Genomic DNA, 18,863 nt, shown 5'->3' with positions numbered 1-18,863 from the left:
ATTCTTTCAAATGTATTTTTAAATTGCTCGGCTTCTGTCAACAGATTCATTCAGGGCTGTGTTATTTAAAAGGTGAACACAGAACTCACAGAGCTTGCAACGTCCACTCTGACACATCTGTAACGAAGGCTCACTAAATCACCCCTTTCCAAGTGAAAATAAAATTAGAAATAACCAACACCATAAAAGGAAGACAGTCCCTGTATTTAGCTCCAGCGTGCCAAGATGATGCCAAATATACTTCAAGACTCATTTCCATTAAAAAGATACTGAAAAAAAAAAAAAAAAAAAAAAAAAAAAGGTGTGTCTGGCAACCAGTCTTTATCCTTCCTGTTCAAACTCCTGCAACACGGGAGAGCAGGAAACTCCGTGGGGGCCTCAGAACCCGCTGCTGGCAAGCGGAGAATAACCTCGGATGAACTCAGAGGAGCAGGTTCTGTAATGATTTTTCCTGCCGAGGAAGTGAGTAATTCCATCCAGGAAGGAAGCTGAGAGAAGGAAATAAGAGCTGCTCGAGGCACGCTCTTACCTCCTCATCATCCTCATCCTCACCCATCCCCAGGGCTGGGCGATGCTCCTCACTGGGTGCTCGCTGCAGAGTCGCTCTGCGATGAAAAGAGAGGGAGACCCAGCTCTTTTGGAGACAAAAATACTTTGGCTTTCCCTATTAATTTCAGACTTGCTGCTGAATGGGTCTTGTTCAGGGGTTGCTGTGTCATTCCCAAGGGTAGGAAAGCTCTGAAGATGTTTTGCAGCTGGAGCGTAAGCTGAAGAGCAGGTTACAAAGTCCTCGCTTGTCCCTTGCTTCCGTCCATTAACCTTTGTATTTTAAGGGCTGAGAGGGGGTGACAGGGCTGGTTGAGGGGTATTTTAGCAGGAGGGACACCAGGGTGTGGATGGAGACCAGTGATGGACCCTGTGCCATGGGTCAGCGCTGGTTTAATGGCCCCTCCTGCCTCTGCTCGGTCCCTGCAGCATCTCTGGGTTTGGCCAACCCCGAGCATCCGAAATAATACTCCTGTGATAGGCAGCTTGTGGGGTTTTGGTCTCTTTTTAAACAGCTCCTGGGGACAGCCAGACAGTGCTCTCTGCAGAAGCAGAATGACAGCAGCTCCAGAAACTCAGCAGAAATTTCTGCTGGGGTGTTGGTGGGGATTTGGGACGGGATGTGACCTTTGGCTGGTGAGCATCTGGGATGAGAGATACGTGCTGCTCCAGGGAGGGCTGTGGCTGGCTTAAAACCACTTTCCTAGGCTGGAACTGGGGCAGCCCATGGGGTGGCTGCTCCCTGAGCTGGGACTTTTTTGCCCCATTCCACAGACCATCCTGGGAACCCTTCTGCTGTCTGTGGAACCAAACCCTCTGTCCTGAGCAGCTCCCAGCTTCTGGTTTGCCAAGGGTGTGATGACTTTTCCTGCTGGTGGCCTGGACCGAAGGACGAGCGTGTTCTTCTGGAGCAGGAGAGGGTGTAGGAAGGGCTGGCAGGGAAAGGAGTCAGTAAATATTAAATGAGAGCTGCCGAGGCAGGGGAAGGCAGCCAGGGCACGGCGTGTGGCAGAGCATCTTCTGGTGCATGCCCAGCGATGGCCAGCCAGCCTGCCTTCCCCCCCCAGGCTCTGCTGGGGGCCACGAAACGGTGCCAAAAATCACAGAATCACAGAATCTTCTAGGTTGGAAGGGACCTTCAAGATAATCTTGTTCAACCGTCAACCTAACTGACAAAAATAGACACCCCCACAACAAACAAGGAGCATCATCACTAAACCAGACCTCCCAGCACTACATCAACCCCTCTTTTGAACACCTCCAGGGATGGGGCCTCAACCACCTCCCTGGGCAGCCCATTCCAATGGCTGAGAACCCTTTCATTGAAAAATTTTTTCCTAATATCCAGCCTGAAAATACATCAAGGGGATTTGTGGCCCTTCTTATTCATCTTCAGAGATCACCCATGGGGCTCCAGGAGCGCAAAGGTGGGTAAGGCCATCGCTGCTGACAGTTTAATTGGGGTTGTTGGACACTGTGGGGTGGAAAACACTCCATTAAGGACACTTTATCTTGCTTTCCCTTGGAGGTTGGCATCCCTTCACCACCACGCTCGCTGCTCCTGATGCTGCGCTGCCCGCCACTTTGCCTTAAAAATATCAAAAAACCCTCAACCCCTCTGATGTTTTATTAGGGAAATTTTCGCCGTGGCAGAGCTGTGTGGAGCCAGCCAAGGCCTCCTGCTTTCCCCTTGTTTGATGGCGAGATACCCTCTGACATCCCACAGGAACGCTCAGTCGCGGTGACACGGGGCCCCAGCACGGTGTTGGGACCAGTTCAGTCGAGATGTTTTGGGCTCTCTGGTGTCTGGAAGCGGGGAGTTTGCCCCGTTGCAGCCCCTGTCCCCAGTGTCCCCCTTATTTGCTGAGGTTGGTGACTATAGGAAACAAACTTTTCCCAACAAGTGCTTTGTCTGAGCAGTTACAGGTGAGACAAGGAACGGTGCTTCTTTGTCTGAGCAGTTACAGGTGAGACAAGGGACGGTGCTTGGGGACTCGGGGTGCGTGGGCTCTGCTGGGAGCCAGGAGCTTGGAAAGGGATGGAAAATTCATAGAAATACCCTGTAAAGCAGCGCTGAAGCCAAATGGTCTGAAGACTGATGGCTCCACAGAGATCTGGCGCGTCTGAGAGAACATTATTTCTTTGTTCCTCTCCGACCCAGCCGTGTGGCTGTGCTTCCTCACAACACCCCCCGGCTGTGGCATCTCGCCTCGGAAGGGCAGGGTGCCCGGTGCCCTGGCAGCATCCCTGCTTTTTGTCCCCTCTCTTCTGCTGGGAGCAGAAGCGTGAGGGCTTTTTGCCTTTCCATTGCCCTCTGCCTCGGAGCTTTCATCCGCCCAGTCCCGTTTGGGGAGGAAAAAGGTCAGAAGTCAAGACACCCTTTGCATTTTTAGCGTGGCATCAGGTCCTTTCCCTGCCTGGCTACTGATAGATTGACTTTCAGACTAAGCTTCTCAGTTTCAAGTGGCCTCTGAGATGCTACTTAAATTCCACATGGGCTCAATAACGCGGTTAATGCCCTTTGCTGATTAGGAGAAGGGGCCTGCGTGTCTGGTAATCCCCATGGGCTCAACTTTCAGCTCGAGATGTTGAAAAGCCAAGTCCCACTGAGTCTGTAGCTCTTGGTCTGTGTGGAGGAGCTGGAGCTCAGCCCCAGACATCCCCTCTGTGTCCTTGGGGCGGCCCCTGCCACCCTCCGAAATGGCACAATGAGGTGCAAAGGCACTGAGGGGAGCAAGAAATATGGAAGAGGCTAAAGAGGAGACTGTTACTGGAAGATTTAGTACGTGGTGACCTGCTCGTGGTTGCAATGTTGCCTGAGAACTGTGCAGGAGGTGCTGGGGCTCAGGCTGGAAGAGCAGCGAGGGGAGGAGACCTGGGACTGCAGCCAGGCAGGGAGCCTGGATCTGCTGGAGTGGGATGGAAATACCCAAACTAATTGTTAATGAGCTGGATCAAGGACATGGAACAGCTCATTCCTGGAACTGCTGGTCTAAAGCTTCGGTCACTGCTCCTGGTTGTCTTCATCTCAAGTTTCCATCCAACCCACGTTAGGATCACGCTTTGCTCTGATTTTTAGCTCAGGTAGAGCAAAAATTACTGTTCGTTTGGTGAGCGGGTAGGAGGAAGAATCAGTCTGAGACAGGATGAAAACCCCCTCCGAGCATCCCCAAGGGCTGAGCAGGGAGCAGCTGAATCTTAATCACCTCGTTAAAAGAGAAATTTTTACTAGTCACAAATGGCCTATTAGAAGGCTCCAGAGTGAATTCCCCTGCCCTGAACCGCGTTTCTGTCCTGTCAACTCTGCTCAGCTTTAGGGTATCACCCAGGGAGCAGGGTGAGACCAGAGTGGGGCTGGGCTTGGGCAAGTGGTTCCATCACCCCAGAGCCCACGGGCAGGGTGCAGGGCCAGGCAGGGGCTGGAGGAGTTGCTCTGTTATTTGCGATAGGAGGTGGAAGGCTGGGCAGGAAGCGTGCTGGGTTAACAGTTTAATTTCCCTACCAGGCTGACTTTCCTTTGCACATCTCCTCTTGGCTCCTGGGGGCTCATTGTTTTCTCAGCTGAAAGGCTCTGACTGAACTTGTGAACCTCTCGCCTGGGATGGAGCCCTGGTGCTGGTTGAGCTTCACAGAATCACAGAATCTTCTAGGTTGGAAGGGACCTTCAAGATCATCTTGTCCAACCGTCAACCTAACTGACAAAAATAGACACCCACACAACAAACAAGGAGCATCACCATCGCTAAACCCTATCTCCCAGCAGTACATCAACCCCTCTTTTGAACACCTCCAGGGATGGGGCCTCAACCACCTCCCTGGGCAGCCCATTCCAATGGCTGATAATCCTTTCAGTGAAAAAATTTTTCCTAATATCCAGCCTGAACCTCCCCTGGTGCAACTTGAGGCCATTTCCTCTCGTCCTGTCGCCTGTGACTTGGGAGAAGAGACTGACCCCCACCTCTCTACACCCTCCTTTCAGGGAGTTGGAGAGAGCAAGAAGGTCTCCCCTCAGCCTCCTCTTCTCCAGGCTGAATAACCCCAGCTCCCTCAGCCTCTCCTCATCAGACTTGTGCTCCAGACCCCTCACCAGCTTTGTTGCCCTTCAAACCTTCCACCGGGCACTGCCCTGGGAGACCATCCATCATCCACGCAGAGGGTGGCAGAAGCTCTGTGCTTCGCCGAGCCCCCTGTGCTGCAGGAGAAATGCTCTTCTCCATCACTCTCCCTTTTAAATCAGTCTTGCCTCTCGCTTCCCCAAGACCCTGCTTTGCTAAACCCTCGTGGAAAACTATTGCCCAGCCTTTCCAGCAGAAGACGGCGATGCTTTCCCCAGTTTGCCCTTTCTTTCCCGTTTCCCAGAGCAGCGTCGTTACCCTTTTTCCCGAATTTCCATTGCATTGAGTTATGTCGCCCTGAATTAGGAGCGGGTTTGCAGAAGGCTTGGGAAGCGCAGGGGAGGGAGAGGCGCCGACCCCCCAACCCCACCGGGCTGGGAAGTAGGTTATTATGGTTTCCACTCTCTATGTGCCAACCCGAAGCACAGAGCAGGGAATTGTCCGGGTCATTCAGGGAATCTGGGACACAGCCAAGAACAACACCCCTATCTCCTAATCCCTGATTTGTGTCGCTGCAATTGCTCCTAATATTTTCCATTGTTGTGCTCCGGGGGCTCGCGGAGCCCAGCGCTGCCGGCGAAGAGGGCGTCAGGCAGGCAGGGTGAGCTTCCCTGGGACCCCGTCTAAAGGCTGGGTTTTTGGTGATTAAGGTGAAAGATTCGGGGAAAACCAAACTGCCTTATTATACGGTTTGGCCTCTCAGTCTATTCCATCTAATAGAAGCCCGAAGGAGAGGAGGGAGGAAGCAGAAGACAGCCCGTCTCGCAGGACCAGAGCTAGCAAAACTAAGGCTGCAGCCCTAGAAAATCTTGGCACGCACCTGGGGATGGGATTTGCAGCAAAATGCTGGCTACCAGGAGCTCTTCCTGCTTTTCCAGGCAGGAGGATGCTCGAGGGAAGTGTTTGTGATCCCGGGCATCGCTCAGCCCAGCGAGGTGCTGGGGATGGAAGGGTTTCCCAGCTTCCAGTGTTCCACACCAGCAGACCAGCACGGGATTGATAGGGGACCACCACGGTCCCCACGGACCCGTGGCAATGAAAAGCGACTAAAACATTAGATGAGACGATAACTGGCTTTTTGAAGCGTTTCATCACTGTTTCATTAATTTGGGTAGATGATTATTTGGCTCTCAATGCTGCCTTTGTGCTACTAAAGAATCTCTTTTTGAGAGGGGTGGATGAGAAAAATCACCAGGTCCTTAAAAGAGCCAAGGCTGAGGCTTAAGTATTTCAGCTCTGGCGCATCTAAGGTGCAAAGTGTGGGGAGGTGGGTGATTGGTGAGAAGGAGACTTGGAAGAAGTTCTCACTTGGGTGGGCGAGTGGAGCTGGGTCAGAGCTCCCACCTCCCCAGCCTGGACCCGGGCTCCGACCCTTGTGTTGGGAAAGAAGAGACAGAGCAAATATCCTTAGAGTAGATACGTGGCTTTTTCTAGGAAGAGAGTGTCTTTTAATGGCAAACGTGCAAATTTGTAGAACGTCATATTCATCTAAACCTTCACAAAACCTCCCTAAACGCCACAGCCCGGGGAGAAAGTGTTGTGTGAGGCAGCATCAGGATTTAGCACAAGGGGGCAATGAGGAAGTCAATTGTGTTCCTGCAGGAAAAACCAGAGCCAGTGCTTGGTCTGTGGAGGATTCAATGGTAGAATAGTGGGAAGCTTAGTAATGTGATTGTTAGATGCCCACGTAGAGGAGGTTGTAACTGATTGCATTGTGGTAAGAATTGTGTGAATACCTGACAGTCTAGTGCCCAGGGGTTGGCCAACCTTGGGGTTTGACCCAGTCACTGGGCTTTCCCTGAGCCCCAAAACAAGGTGGCTGTCCAAACAGTGGTGAGGAGGCAGAGTATTTGAGAATTCCAGGCAGCTTCAGGCAAGCTGTGGATGGGCTTTGTGCAGCAGATTAAACCTTTCAGCGTTGGGAGCTGCGAGGACACGAGCTTTGGGTTCCCTCTGTGCAGGTACCACTTGCTTTCCCCATCTTTGATCTTGTGCGTATGTCTTAACGTTCCAAATTAGCTCTGGAAATGCATTGATAACGATGCAGATTTATCTTCTTGTGTGCACAAAATGTCCTGCCAATGTTGCAAAAATGCAAACGCTTCCTTGCACTGTTTCCATCTGCAATTCCTTTTCTGTTTTGTGTTTTGAATGCACAATTGGTGTTTTGGAATAAGGCACCCACTGCTCTGTGCCAAGTATCTGGAGTGGTTTGTGAAGCCTGCACGGGGTGCCTTTCCTCCCCTCTTATAATGACACAAAATGAAATGTGTAATCACAGACCTGCTTTTTTTTTCTGTTACTAATTAGTGACAGCTTTAGCTGGAAGGGGAAGAGAAACCAGGGGGCTCCCAACTTGCAAAGAGGAGGGAAAAGTTACCGAGACGGTGCTTGGGGAAACCTCTGCCCAGGGAGAGCTGTTCAAAAAACCATTGTTTTCAGGTGGTTCCGTATCAGGGGTAGGTTTGTAGTTAAATCCCAGGCTGTGTATGTTCAGTTGGTAACAGCAAAGGTGCTGTTTCATCACTGGCCTTGAGCAGGGTCTGGAACCTTCTGGCTGGGGACATCTCCACTGGCCTGGGGACCTCGCTGAACCCCACTGAGTAGGTGACAGTCGCTTCCCAGCCTGCAGATGTGTTTAATTCTCCAGCTTTTTCCTTAAGTTGAGCAGGGTCTGGAACCTTCTGGCTGGGGACTTCTCCACTGGCCTGGGGACCTCGCTGAACCCCACTGAGTAGGTGACAGTCACTTCCCAGGCTGGAGATGATGTTTTTAATTCTCCAGCTTTTTCCTTAAAGATGCAGAACTGGCAGCCTTGCAGCTTTAGAGAAGAAAAAAATATGGCTTTTCCATGAGCTTTTACTTCTTTATTCGTTCATTTGGTCTGTCTGCACTCGTTAGCCCAGATAACACCAATGCAGGAGATGCTGCTGCTCTGTTTTCCTGGTTGATGTGGATTCAGCCTGAGGAGCTGCAGACATGGCGTGACGTTGAAATTGGTCAAAAATGTCACTTTTTTCTTTACAAAGTGAAATCCTTGAAAACATTCTTTGCCCACACCCGGGCAGCCCGCTGGCTTGCAGTGTGGCTGCTGAAGGTTGGAGGGGTGGCCAGTTCTGGTGTCGCTCTGGAAGGTGCTTTTCTGGAGTGTGAAGAACTGAACATTAGGACTGAAGGACATTAGACTGAACATTAGGAAGGAATTTTTCACAGAAAGAGTGGTCGGGCATTGGAACAGGCTGCCCAGGGAGGTGGTTGAGTCCCCATCCCTGGCTGTGTTTAAGGGCCATTTAGATGCAGTGCTGAGGGACATGGTGTAGGGGAGGACTTTGTAGAGTAGGGTAGGTGGTTGGACTCAATGATCCCAAGGGTCTCTTCCAACCTGAATGATTCTATGAACTGCTGTGTGTTCCTCTGCTGTGTCAGCAAAGCCAGAGGCACCTTCCGAACCTGAATGATTCTATGATTCTATGAACTGCTGTATGTTCCTCTGCTGTGTCAGCAAAGCCAGTGGCACCTTCCCGGGGCAAATCCTGGCCGTGGGGCTGGAGTGGGGTCACTGGTGGCTTGTGACCAACCTACACCAGCTCCTCTAGCCCCACGTGTGCCTTGGGACTGGAATAACCCCTGACTCTCTTAGCAGCAGAAAAGCATTGCGCTCATTTTCCCCCCTAATTTCTTCTACTAAAGCCAAGGGAAAATCTCCTGTTTGCTTCAGCAGAGGAGACTTGGCATCTCCCCGAGGACACAGTGTGTGTTTGCAGGGTGATGGTTCACTTATTCTCCTGGCGAGTGGTTCCAGCCGGGACGGTGTGGGCAGCAGCCTGGGTCACCATCTCCAGTAGGTCCCAGCGTGAGCCCCACTTGGCTCTGTTGGCTTTTTCCTGCTTGTCCCCATTCTGTGCACCTTCTAGTGAATCTGCCTTTCTGAGCCAACAGCTCCAGGATCGCCAGCTCTGCCTTGTGTAACTTCATCAGCTTGAAATAATTACCTTCCCTGGACCCATCAGCTTGGATCAACAGGACTCGAGGGCTCTTGAGGCAGGTGACGGTGCCGCTGGTGGCAGTTGCAGCACGTTCCTGTCCAAGATGCACAAGCTCTGGTGCCTCCATCCCATCACTTCTCAGGGTCCATAACCCAGCCCGGGCTTGGGGCAGGTTGGGGGGAGCTGCTGGACCAGCACCTCGACATCCCAACACCATGGGGGTGACACCCGACACTGGGTGATGCTCTTTTTGCTCCCCATTAACTGCTTTCCCACAGCCTTTGTGAGGTGTATTCATACTCAATCCCATTTTTCTTGGGTTTTGTTACAGTTTGTTCAATGAAAGCGAAAAGGACGGGGAGGGAGGGAGAGGAAATGCAGGAAAAAGAAAGAAAAGAGGAATTGGCTGGCAACACAGCTCTGTCCAGATCAGCGAATAGAGAGAAAATGTCATTGTCTGAATCTTTAAATGGACTTAGAGAGGGAGATTGGTGTTTGCTCTGCATCCTTACACTCTGACAAAGCCCAGCACACACGTCAGCATCACTTGCTAACAGCATTTCTCCTTCTGAGATGAGCGTTTCCTAATGGGAAATATAAAATATTGGCTGCGTTTCACGAGTTGTGAAAAACATTACGTTTCACTGGAAAAAAAAAAAACCAAACCAAAAACCCACAACCCTATCCTTGTTTGTGGTTTTATTTAGAGGGTTTGAAAAGGTGGATTTCAGAAGCCTAATTGAGCATTCTCTGCCTCTGTGTACATTTTACACTCCACTTGGTGAGAACAGAGCATCGGGGCTGCTCGGGCTCACGTACAGTTTAGCTCTATTTCACCCTCTCGCCCATCCGGAAGGTGACCCGTGCTGGGGCAGCCAGCTCTCCAGGAGAGCCCAGCAGAGAGGTGCAAAGCAGCTCCCAGTGCTTGGCCCCATGAAAGATGCCTCCCATTTCCCAAAAAAAACCCACCTTATCTTTGTTGCCCCAAGATCTAGGATTCTGCGAGAGTCATTTTCTATTTTACCCACTTGTGGGCTGGAAAAGTATTATTTCATCAGCGCCCCTGCAGCTCTGCTGATGTTTCCTTGCGAATTTTGGCCCCTCAGGCATTGCTTAAGGTATTTTATAGCCTAGCTGAAATTTGGGGAGACTTTTGGGTATGTTTGGGTGTCGCCTTGCCCACCAAAAAAGAGCCGCCTTTCCAAAATGGCTCAACTCTGGTTTTATAACTCCTGGGGGAATCCATCCTATTTATTAGTGGGTGGAATTAGCCTGTGCCCTCGGGAATGATTCTCTCCTTCCTCCTTACAGCTGCCTGTGGCCACGGGCTGTGCCTCAACGGTGGGACCTGCGCAGGGGGACGGTCGCAGCTCTGCCATTGCCCCTCCGGTTTCCAAGGACCTCGCTGTCAGTACGGTAAGAAATTTGCTCAAATTCACCCTTTAATTTTGAGTCGGAAGCCAGGAGGATAAAGAGCGAGGGATGCCCCAGTGTTTTGTTGTGGTTATTTTTTATTATTATTATTATTTTTTAATCCTAGCCGTTGTTTTATCTGCAAAACTCCGCTAATCCGCTCTCTACTCTTTTGGCCATTGTTTCTAATGTTTGGGGAACTTGGGATGTTTGGAAAGGAAACGCTTTATCGTGACTTGCTCTGAAATGTAGCTCCGTACTGTACAATGGCCCTTATTCCTGGGGATTTGCTGGAATTGGAGAAGGAAGCTGATTAAAGTTGGGTCAAACAAAGAAACCCCGGGGTCACGGCCCACGGAGCGCGGCAGTGAGGGGAAAGAGCTGAGGTCTGAACGAGCTGGATCAGTTATATCTTTGGCCAAGGCTTTATTTTTGGGGGCTGCTAAGCTTGATTTAATTAACCTTCCTGCAATATCCAGATTCTCTCTGGGAGGTTATTGAGTTTCCTGTGTCGGGCCATTCAGAGATGTTCTGATTCGGGAAGCCGATCGCCCGGAGCACACGACTGCTCAGAGCTGGGATGGTTCTCCCAGTGGGTGTAGGGAGAGAAAAAATGTGCCTTGTTCTGGGTGTAGAGAGGAACGACTGTCCCTTTTCTGCCCTCTGATTCTGCGAGGTGCAGGGCAGTAACAATTACTCGAATTATCATTAGAGGATACGGGCTGTGGCTGCTGAGCCACCCGGCTCAGTGGCATTTTTCATGGTGCATCTGTTTCAAGGAACTTTAATTGCTGTTACAAGAGCCAATTTAGAAGTGCTTAAAAGGCCCTTAAGTCGCATTTAGGTAACGCCTTTAAAGAAAAGTTTCTAGCTGTCAGATTGGCCAAACACCTCCTCGATGCTGCTGACTTCAGGCTGTATTTGTTCCTCTCTTGCTCTTTAATATGCATCATTAATGGGAATTAGAGCTGTGTTTGTTACAGTCAGAGGCTTCCCTGGGTGTTTGTTACAGTCAGAGGCTTCCCTTGGGCAGGACTGGGACACTGGTTTGTGTGTTTTGGCTGAGTCCCCTGCCCCGTGTGCTGGTGCCACACAAGCTCTCAATTGGGCAAACGAAGCCATTTCCTTGGTAAAAAGAAGAAAGGAGCCCAGGCACACAGATCATGCTGCAGGGCATCCAAACCAGGGCTACTTTGGGCTCCTTTTGGCCACAATTGGCCAAACTATCTCAGTGGAGCCTGGGCATCATCCAGGGCAGAGGTGGGATGGACCCCTCCGACACGAGGCACAACCCCCCCCAACCCCAGAAGTGGAGCAATTTGGCTTAAATCCGCTGGTCTCTCAGACCTCTGAGGCTGCTTTAATGCTAACGGCTGAAATTCCACGTTTTAAGGTGAAGAGGATGCTGCTTAGTAGAAGAATTAACTTCAGTTTATTTGCTTTTTTGCTTTATTTTTCTGAACTAGCCGTGCTGCGGACACAGTAGTAATGTGACTCCAATTAATTTCCCCCCCTGTGACTCTCCAAAACTGCAGCTTAAACCCAGAACTCAAAATCCTGCCTTCCTCCCATCCTTTGACCCCTCCAGGGTTAGAGCAAGGCTAATTTTTGGAGACCCTGCGCTGCTGCTTGGGTTTGTGTTTGCACGTTACAGGGCTTTCTAGGAAATAGAAATTGTCCCTGTATTTTTTTTTTTGGCATAAGCTTCTCTCATACATATTTATAAAATAAAGGTCAGGCATCTTCCTGAGCAGAACCTGAGAGGTAAAAAGCACTTTCCCATTTGGAAATGTTTAGCAATTCCCACAACTGTAATTGGTTGCAGCTTTGAAAATAAAGCGCACATTTCTGAGACCCCCAAATATTTTTTTTTTTAAAAGGGAAATGGCTGGCTGGTTTTGGAGGGGGAAAAAAATACATCTGTAGTTGCACTGACCTTACCTCCTGCCTTGGATGAGGGACCCGAAGTCGGTGCTTTACGTCTTAAATGGTTGGGCTGAAAAATGTTTGTCAAAGAAATTGGAAAATTATAGTTCTTGGCTAAAAGTGAGGTGTGGGGGAACCTCCAATAGTTGCAGTTTGGGCAATCATGTAAAGTAGGACGATGGTTTAGCCTTTTGGATGTGATAAATTGAGTTTTAAAAAAAATATCCAATTAACAGGCCAGTTAACAGAGCCTGGGGTGAGTACGCTGTGGTTGTCACTTGCATTCCTAGGCAATTTTGAATTTTGCTTTAATTCTTTTAAATTCCAAGCGAGTTGGCTGTTGAACTGTTCTCTCGAGATATTTGACCTCAGTGGTGAAGTTCCAATACGTGCCTCCATTTGGAAAGCAAGAGGCAAAGAACCCAACTGCAAAACTAGATTAAAAAAAAATAATAATAACAAAGAGCTTTTGAAACTTACTGAATTTCTGGCCTTTATTTTGCACCTTTAAAATGTCTTTACTCTAAATATGTCCCTAGTGGCTGCTCAGTGAAGGTCCTTATCTGATGCTCTCATCTCTAGTGCGCCCGTCCAATTTTGAATGGATGTGTGAAATTCCCAATCTCTGTGGTGGGATCCTCACCCCCCATGTTCTCCAGAGCTTTGCTCCAGGCAGCAGCGTTGCAGCACAGGGGGGTGGCTGAGGAGACAGGAGTTACAGCTCTGCACCTGAAATTAAAGGAAGGAACTGACCCAAACTCGTTATTTTGGAGTGAGCTAATTACAAGCCATAGGGAAGGACGTGAAATCAGGTGGATAAATCGTTCTCGGTGCCACTTCACCTCAGTGTATAAAGTGTTAATTGTGCTGTTGCCTTTTCAAACAGCCCAGCCTACTCGGGAGCGTTCCTTTGCTTTTGCAATCTCAAATTATTTTCATTCCCCAGTGATTTACGTTTCGTGCTCGGGGCAGAAGTAACCCCTGACACCCCCTTCTGCCCCGACGATGGTCGCTGTTGTCCGTAACCATCCCAAAGCCACCTTCTCCTGCTTCCCCCAGCAAATCCCTCTGGACGGGGCTGTTTGGGGACTCCAAGGGCTGGAAGGAAGGGGATGGACCTTTGGAAGCCCTTGTTAGGCAAACCTAACGTGACGGATTCCAGCTTGTATCCTCAGTGATGTTTTGGGACAGTTTCATTCTAACGTTTCTTTCCATCCCACTGGTTAAACAGATGTTGCTCCTGAAAAACTCAAAAAGCCCAATGGAAATGCTCTGTTAGCCCTACCTCGAGAATTGATTCATTATTTTTTTTGTCTGTCTCATCATGCTTTTCATTATTCACAGCATTTTCCAAAAGCCACGGTCCTTGCCACAGAGAATGTGCTGACTGAGGATACGGGAAGATCCCAGCCACACACTCATCCTAATTTTTTATTGACTACTGTAATGGTTTTTTTTCCTGGTAAATACTTTTTTGGACAAGTTTCTGTTAGAAGCCTAATTGTCTGGATTCTGATCTTCTCTTTCACTGTTAGATGTTCTCGGCGTGGTTAACTTCTGTGCTGGTCAGCCAGCAGCTGGGATGGATTTTAAGGATGGGATGGGAGGCTGGAGGCTGCATCAGAGTGGAGAGCTTTGGGGAAAGACATGTAATGGTTAATGAGTGAATCATTTTTTTTCCTCACCTGTCACCTACAAAAGAAGCTCTTCTGGTATTTGAGATGATGAAACCTTGAGAAATAGTTTCCCAAAATGGAGCTGTGTAGTGCCTACCTAGGATGAATCCCAGCGTGGTCCGGGGGCTTCTGATGAGGCTGTTTTGATGAAAACAACATGAAAATAACTCGGAGTGAGTGAAGCTGCTCCACAGCGATATTCCGTGGGGTCGTTGGTCTTCCAGAAATCTCTGTGTCTGATCTTAGTGCTATCACTTTTTCTTTTCTGGAAAGAAATACAGACGTGTTTATTTTAAAGGCAGGACGCCCTCTCTGCTGGCCAGACTCCTATCATACCTTTCAGCACGGGATATTTTCCCTGGCCGGCCGAGAGCCGCCGCGACCCCGTGTTTACCCTGGCTGGAAAACCGGCGGTACCCGATGGGGGTGGCTGCCGGGGGTGAGATGCTGTCCTTCCTGCCCTCCAAGTGATAATATTTGGGCACTCTCCATCTGCCTTAACTCATCCCGCTCCCAAGGCAGGACCCCTCCGTGGGGCTGCGGGAGCTCTGGCAGGAAGGTCTGCAGTACGTCCTGCTTCCCCCTCTGGGTTTCAACGCCTTTTCTCTTGCATCTCGGTGGCTTTTTGATGCCGTCAAGTGGAGAGATTTACGGAATCATGGAATTGTTGGAGTTGGAAGGGACCTTCTAGAGACCATCCAGTCCAACTCCCCTGCCAAAGCAGGGCACATCACTCAGGAGCATCCAGGCGGGGCTTGGAGATCTCCAGAGAAGGGGACTCCACACCCTCCCTGGGCAACCTCTTCCAGGGCTCTGCCACCCTCACCCCAAAGAAGTTCTTCCTCAGATTTGAGTAGAGCTTCCCATGTTCCAGCTTGTGCCCGTTGCCCCTCATCCTGTCACTGGGAACCACTGAAAAGAGTCCGGCTCCATCCTCCCTCAACCCACCCTATAGATCCTTGTCAGCATCAATGGGGTCTCCCCTCAGCCTTCTCTTCTCCAGGCTGAAGAGTCCCAGCTCTCTCAGCCTTTCCTCATCAGGGAGATGCTCCAATCCCTTAATCATCTTTGTTGCCCTACCACAGATTCTTTCCAATGTGGAGCAGAAAAACGGAGGACAAGGTTGAGCTGAACAACGTTGTAGTGACTGCGGAGGCTGTTTCTGGGCTGAGGAAGCAGCTGGGTTGTCCCCAGCCCCAACCCCTTTGTCATCTCCCACGTCTGGTAGATGAAAGGGTCCTAAATGGAGTTGTCTGAGGTTTGGGTCTGGGCTGAGACTCTCTGCAGGAGCTCCCTTCTTTCAGCCTGGATGTAAATGACCTTTCTGTGCCGGGCTGGGGGTGTCAGGGAGCCTGGGCAATGCTCTGAGCTTGCCCTGGCATCCTCCCACCACCCCACACTTGTAGGTCCGGAGTTGGTGAACGCGGCTCTGGTGGCACCCAGACCCTGCACACCGGGGGTCCCGCGTTGGGGCAGGGCCATCCAAGTGGGATGGAGACCACAAAGGCTTTTTTTATTTGCATCCCGCAGCATCAATCAGCTGCTGGCTCACCCAAAAACCTCCCGGCCGAGTGGATGGTTTCAACGACACCCCGGCTTTTTGGGGGGGAGGTTGGTTCTTGTGTGGGAACTTTGCTGCGCTGTAGGGATGGGGGACCCTTCCTAATTAGCCCGGCTGCGTTTTGAAGGACCGACCAGACCCAATCTTCTTTAACTTTGCACAAAGGAGAGGTCAACTGTAAGCGAGGGGGGCCGTGATTAGTGTCTGCTTTTGCAAGGCCAGCTGAAATGGCTTTGTCAACGCTTGGGGAGACCATTATTGTCTCTTTCTTCTATAGCGCTGCCCTCATTTGCACAAGCATTTGACATGCCCTCAGTGTTGTTTGATTGACTAATGACCCTATTTCTCTTGCTAATCTGGCCGGGCTGTTCAGTTGGAAGCCTTTTGGGGATGGAGGGCTGGGAGAGAGGGGTTTGCTGGAGGGGGTTCCCAAAGGGGGACTTGCAGGGGAACTCCGAGCATTGAAGTAAAAATGGGAAAGGTTTTGTCTTCGGAAGCAAAGGAACTCATGTTGTGGGCTCTTCCTGGCCCAGGATCCAGATGCCTCTCTCCGAGATGGGAAGCCACCGGAGAGTGCGCACGTGCGGGAACGCTTGCTTGGACTCGGGTGACTTCCCTGCTCCAAGGGGACCCCGGTGCCAATTTCAGAATGACAGTAGCAAGATATTGTGTGCGATGTTTCATGGGTTTACAGTTCACAGGGCCGATTTAAAATCCGTTTGGTGGGATTAAAGAGCAGCGATTGTTCTTCAGCTGTCAGCTCATTGGAGAGAATCCACTGTTAATAACACCAGGGCTAAATTAAGCAGAGCACTTCTCCAGCAGCCAAGAAGTCCCAACGCTTTTATTTATAAACAAGCCCCCTCATTCAAAGGTTTGGCCTTGTGGTGGGGAGGGGAGAAGGGTACGAGCCCGGGGGGGGTTTCTGCCAGCCCCCCCGGCGCTGCCATGCTCTGTCTGCAGGATTTTCTCTGGTTTTGGCTCAGGAAGGCAGTGGAACAAGGGCGGCTTGTGCTGAGCTGGGCTTCGGCCGGCGCTATCTGCTTGTCCATCAGCCAAACGTTAGGTATTTAATAGCTGGCAAACAGGTAGTGCTGAGCTCTTTGAAAATGCTAGCGAGAGGAAACAAGCCAAGGCTGTGTAGGGACTTACTCAATTAAAAAAAAAAAAAAAAGAAAAAGGAAAAGGAAAAGAAAAAAAAAGAAAAAAAAAAGAAAATAAAAAGTCTTTTGTGAAGTGAGTTTTGAAGAAAAGGGAAAACGTACTGAAGGTGGGGGAACAGCTGGGGTTGTACTTGTGGAGCAAATCTCCTTGCAATTCCATCCATAGGGAATTCTGGGGTCCTGCATCCTTCACCAAGATACACATTGTGGTGTTCATCACCAGCTCCCTCCGTTCCACAGACCTGGATGGAAATGTAGGGCAGTTACTCTGTGAATAACTTCAGAACTCATACAATTTGGGTTTCTAAAGGGTACCTGGAGTAGCTCATGGCCTTTTGGACACACTCTGTCACGCTTAAAGCTGTCCAGCTTTGTCAGGGAGGGATGGAGCACATGCAGGGGCAAAAGTATTACTGACACATCTGTTTGAAGAAACATGATAATGGGTGAAAAAGAGCTGTTAGTTTAAGAGACTAAAATCTTTAGAGGCTTTAGTGTATTCGAAATATGGCTTTCTTTGTTCTTTTCAAGCTTTCCTTGGGTCCAACTCAAGAATTAAGGATTTCATTATCATTTAAAAGAGGCGATTATATTGGGTGACAGAAAGCTCGTGGCTCAGGTCCTTTAGATGAGTTGCAGCCCTCTGCTTAGGTGTTGGCAAATAAACGAGAGAGGAATCCTATCACTGACACTGTTTGAAATTTCCACATAGAGCTTTCCTGCTCCTCACATTAAGATCTGTCAGGGGTGAGAAAAGCTTGGAAGGAAACTGCCTATTGTGCCATCTGGAGATGACCAAATCTACACTTTGAGGGATCTGTACCTCGGGCCAAGTCACGTGAAGTCCTTGGTGCCACCTTCAAAGCGATGTGTGTTTTCCCTGTAGCCGGGGCAGAAACTCCTCAGCACCTCCTGTGATCACCTCCCTAATTATTACAGCACCAGTGCCATGGTGAAGTGTTGGCCCCGCTCTAATCCCCCTGCAAGGGCTTCCACCACCGCTTGCAGCCAGCTGGGACCAATTAAAAAGGGGGAGGTTGGGTTTGCGAAACCCCAGCAACTCGCAAAGTTGAGGAGAGTTCCTTTTCTTTGAGAGCTATGTGGTCTACCCTAAGTATTTTCTTCTCGTAAACCCTCGGACTGAACGCACGGAGGTGAGTCAGGGAGTGTTTTTGTGGGAAAACAGATTCTTTTCCAAGCAATGACAAATATTCCAGTCTGAAAACGGGCCGCTGGGGTCCCCTCGTGTGGTTGGTGATGAGAAGAATTTGATATGAGAATGCCAAGTAGACTGAATTCATGCTGAGTTCTTGGGTGGTTTCTGGGGAGGACGAGGCCATCCCCCAGGGCAGATAGCCACGGGCCATCCCCCGGGTCAGGTAGCCACGGGCCAGCCCACGCTTGGCTTCTATTCCAATGGTTTCTGGGGATGTTGTGAAGACCAGCAGTGCGGGGATCCACTCTGGCCGAGGGACAAGGGAACAGGTTCCAGCCAAAATCGGTGGTTTAGTGAGGGAAATGAGGAGTGAAGGCCAAAGCAGGAAAGATAAGCCTTGTTGCAAACCTTCCCGGAATTTTTAGAATTAATGTATGCTTAAATACATACTACAGTCTGCAATAAATCATCGGTGTGTTTCGCTTTCAATTTCTGGGTTTGGACAGGTTGGAGAAAACGTTTATTTTTTTTTTTGTTCATTCCGTGCTGCCTTCTCCAAGACTTCTTTTTGAAGCAGTGTTCTCCAGCAGGTGATAATATCCTTTAACGGCCCCTGAAACTCCTGATCTCCGCCTCAGCCACAGGTTTCCCTTTAATTTTTGCTTCGTTTGTTGCATTCCAGCCTGTTTCCTCTCCTTTGCTGTACGGTCTCGGTGCTACACTATGATTTGTGTAATAATTCAAGAAAGAAACGTCAAAGAAACGTCCAGTCATTACAAATATCTATTTTTTTGGGCTTGTTTTTTTTTTTTCCTGGGAAGATGCTCAAGGATTCCCCGCTCCAGAGGTGTAATTAATGAGAGCTCGGTGAGAAAGGGAGGGCACTTCCAGTATATCCTTGATCCAAGTTCAAGTGCTGTTGTGCAAGGAGGGTTTTTTTTCACTTGGGTTGAACCTTGCTGTTCTCTGCAGCCTCAGCCCAAACGGCATCCTTTGATGGAGGAGGAGGAGGAGAATCTCCTACTGACAACCTCCCCAAACAAATCAAGGGCGGCACCGGCCAGCCGAGGAGTTTGTTACCATCACCATACTGCTGGGTGTGTTACAAAATTCAAAGGAAAAATGGTATCTCTGGAAATGGGAATCCTCCTCCTCCTCCTCCTGAGGCTGTGGCACCGGGTTCAAAGAGCGAGCTCCGGGAGTTTGTGCCTCTCCAGCTCCTTTATCCCCAGCTTTCCCGGGTGCTTGGCTTGGCTTCAGTGATTACAGCTGGGTTATGCTTTTAAATTACCACTGTTGTGTGTATGTATGTGTGGGGATG

General features: G+C 49.8%; 1 protein-coding gene across 1 annotated transcript in view; it reads left to right on the top strand.

The window, feature by feature from the left end:
* Window positions 1-18,863, top strand: part of MEGF6 (multiple EGF-like-domains 6) — a gene marked incomplete at its 3' end in the record, with an annotated part of 87,963 nt that overhangs the window by 19,095 nt on the left and 50,005 nt on the right. Inside the window, exon 4 of the mRNA XM_014952417.1 lies at window positions 9,959-10,063. Within this exon, the coding sequence (XP_014807903.1) occupies window positions 9,959-10,063 (105 nt within the window). The remainder of the gene's footprint in view (window positions 1-9,958; window positions 10,064-18,863) is intronic.

The sequence above is a fragment of the Calidris pugnax genome, unplaced genomic scaffold, assembly GCF_001431845.1.
Source record: "Calidris pugnax isolate Ruff unplaced genomic scaffold, ASM143184v1 scaffold217, whole genome shotgun sequence".
In the NCBI taxonomy this organism is placed as follows: domain Eukaryota; kingdom Metazoa; phylum Chordata; class Aves; order Charadriiformes; family Scolopacidae; genus Calidris; species Calidris pugnax.
The sequence above is the reverse complement of the archived record's forward strand: the minus strand, read 5'-3'. Positions and strand labels throughout refer to the sequence as shown.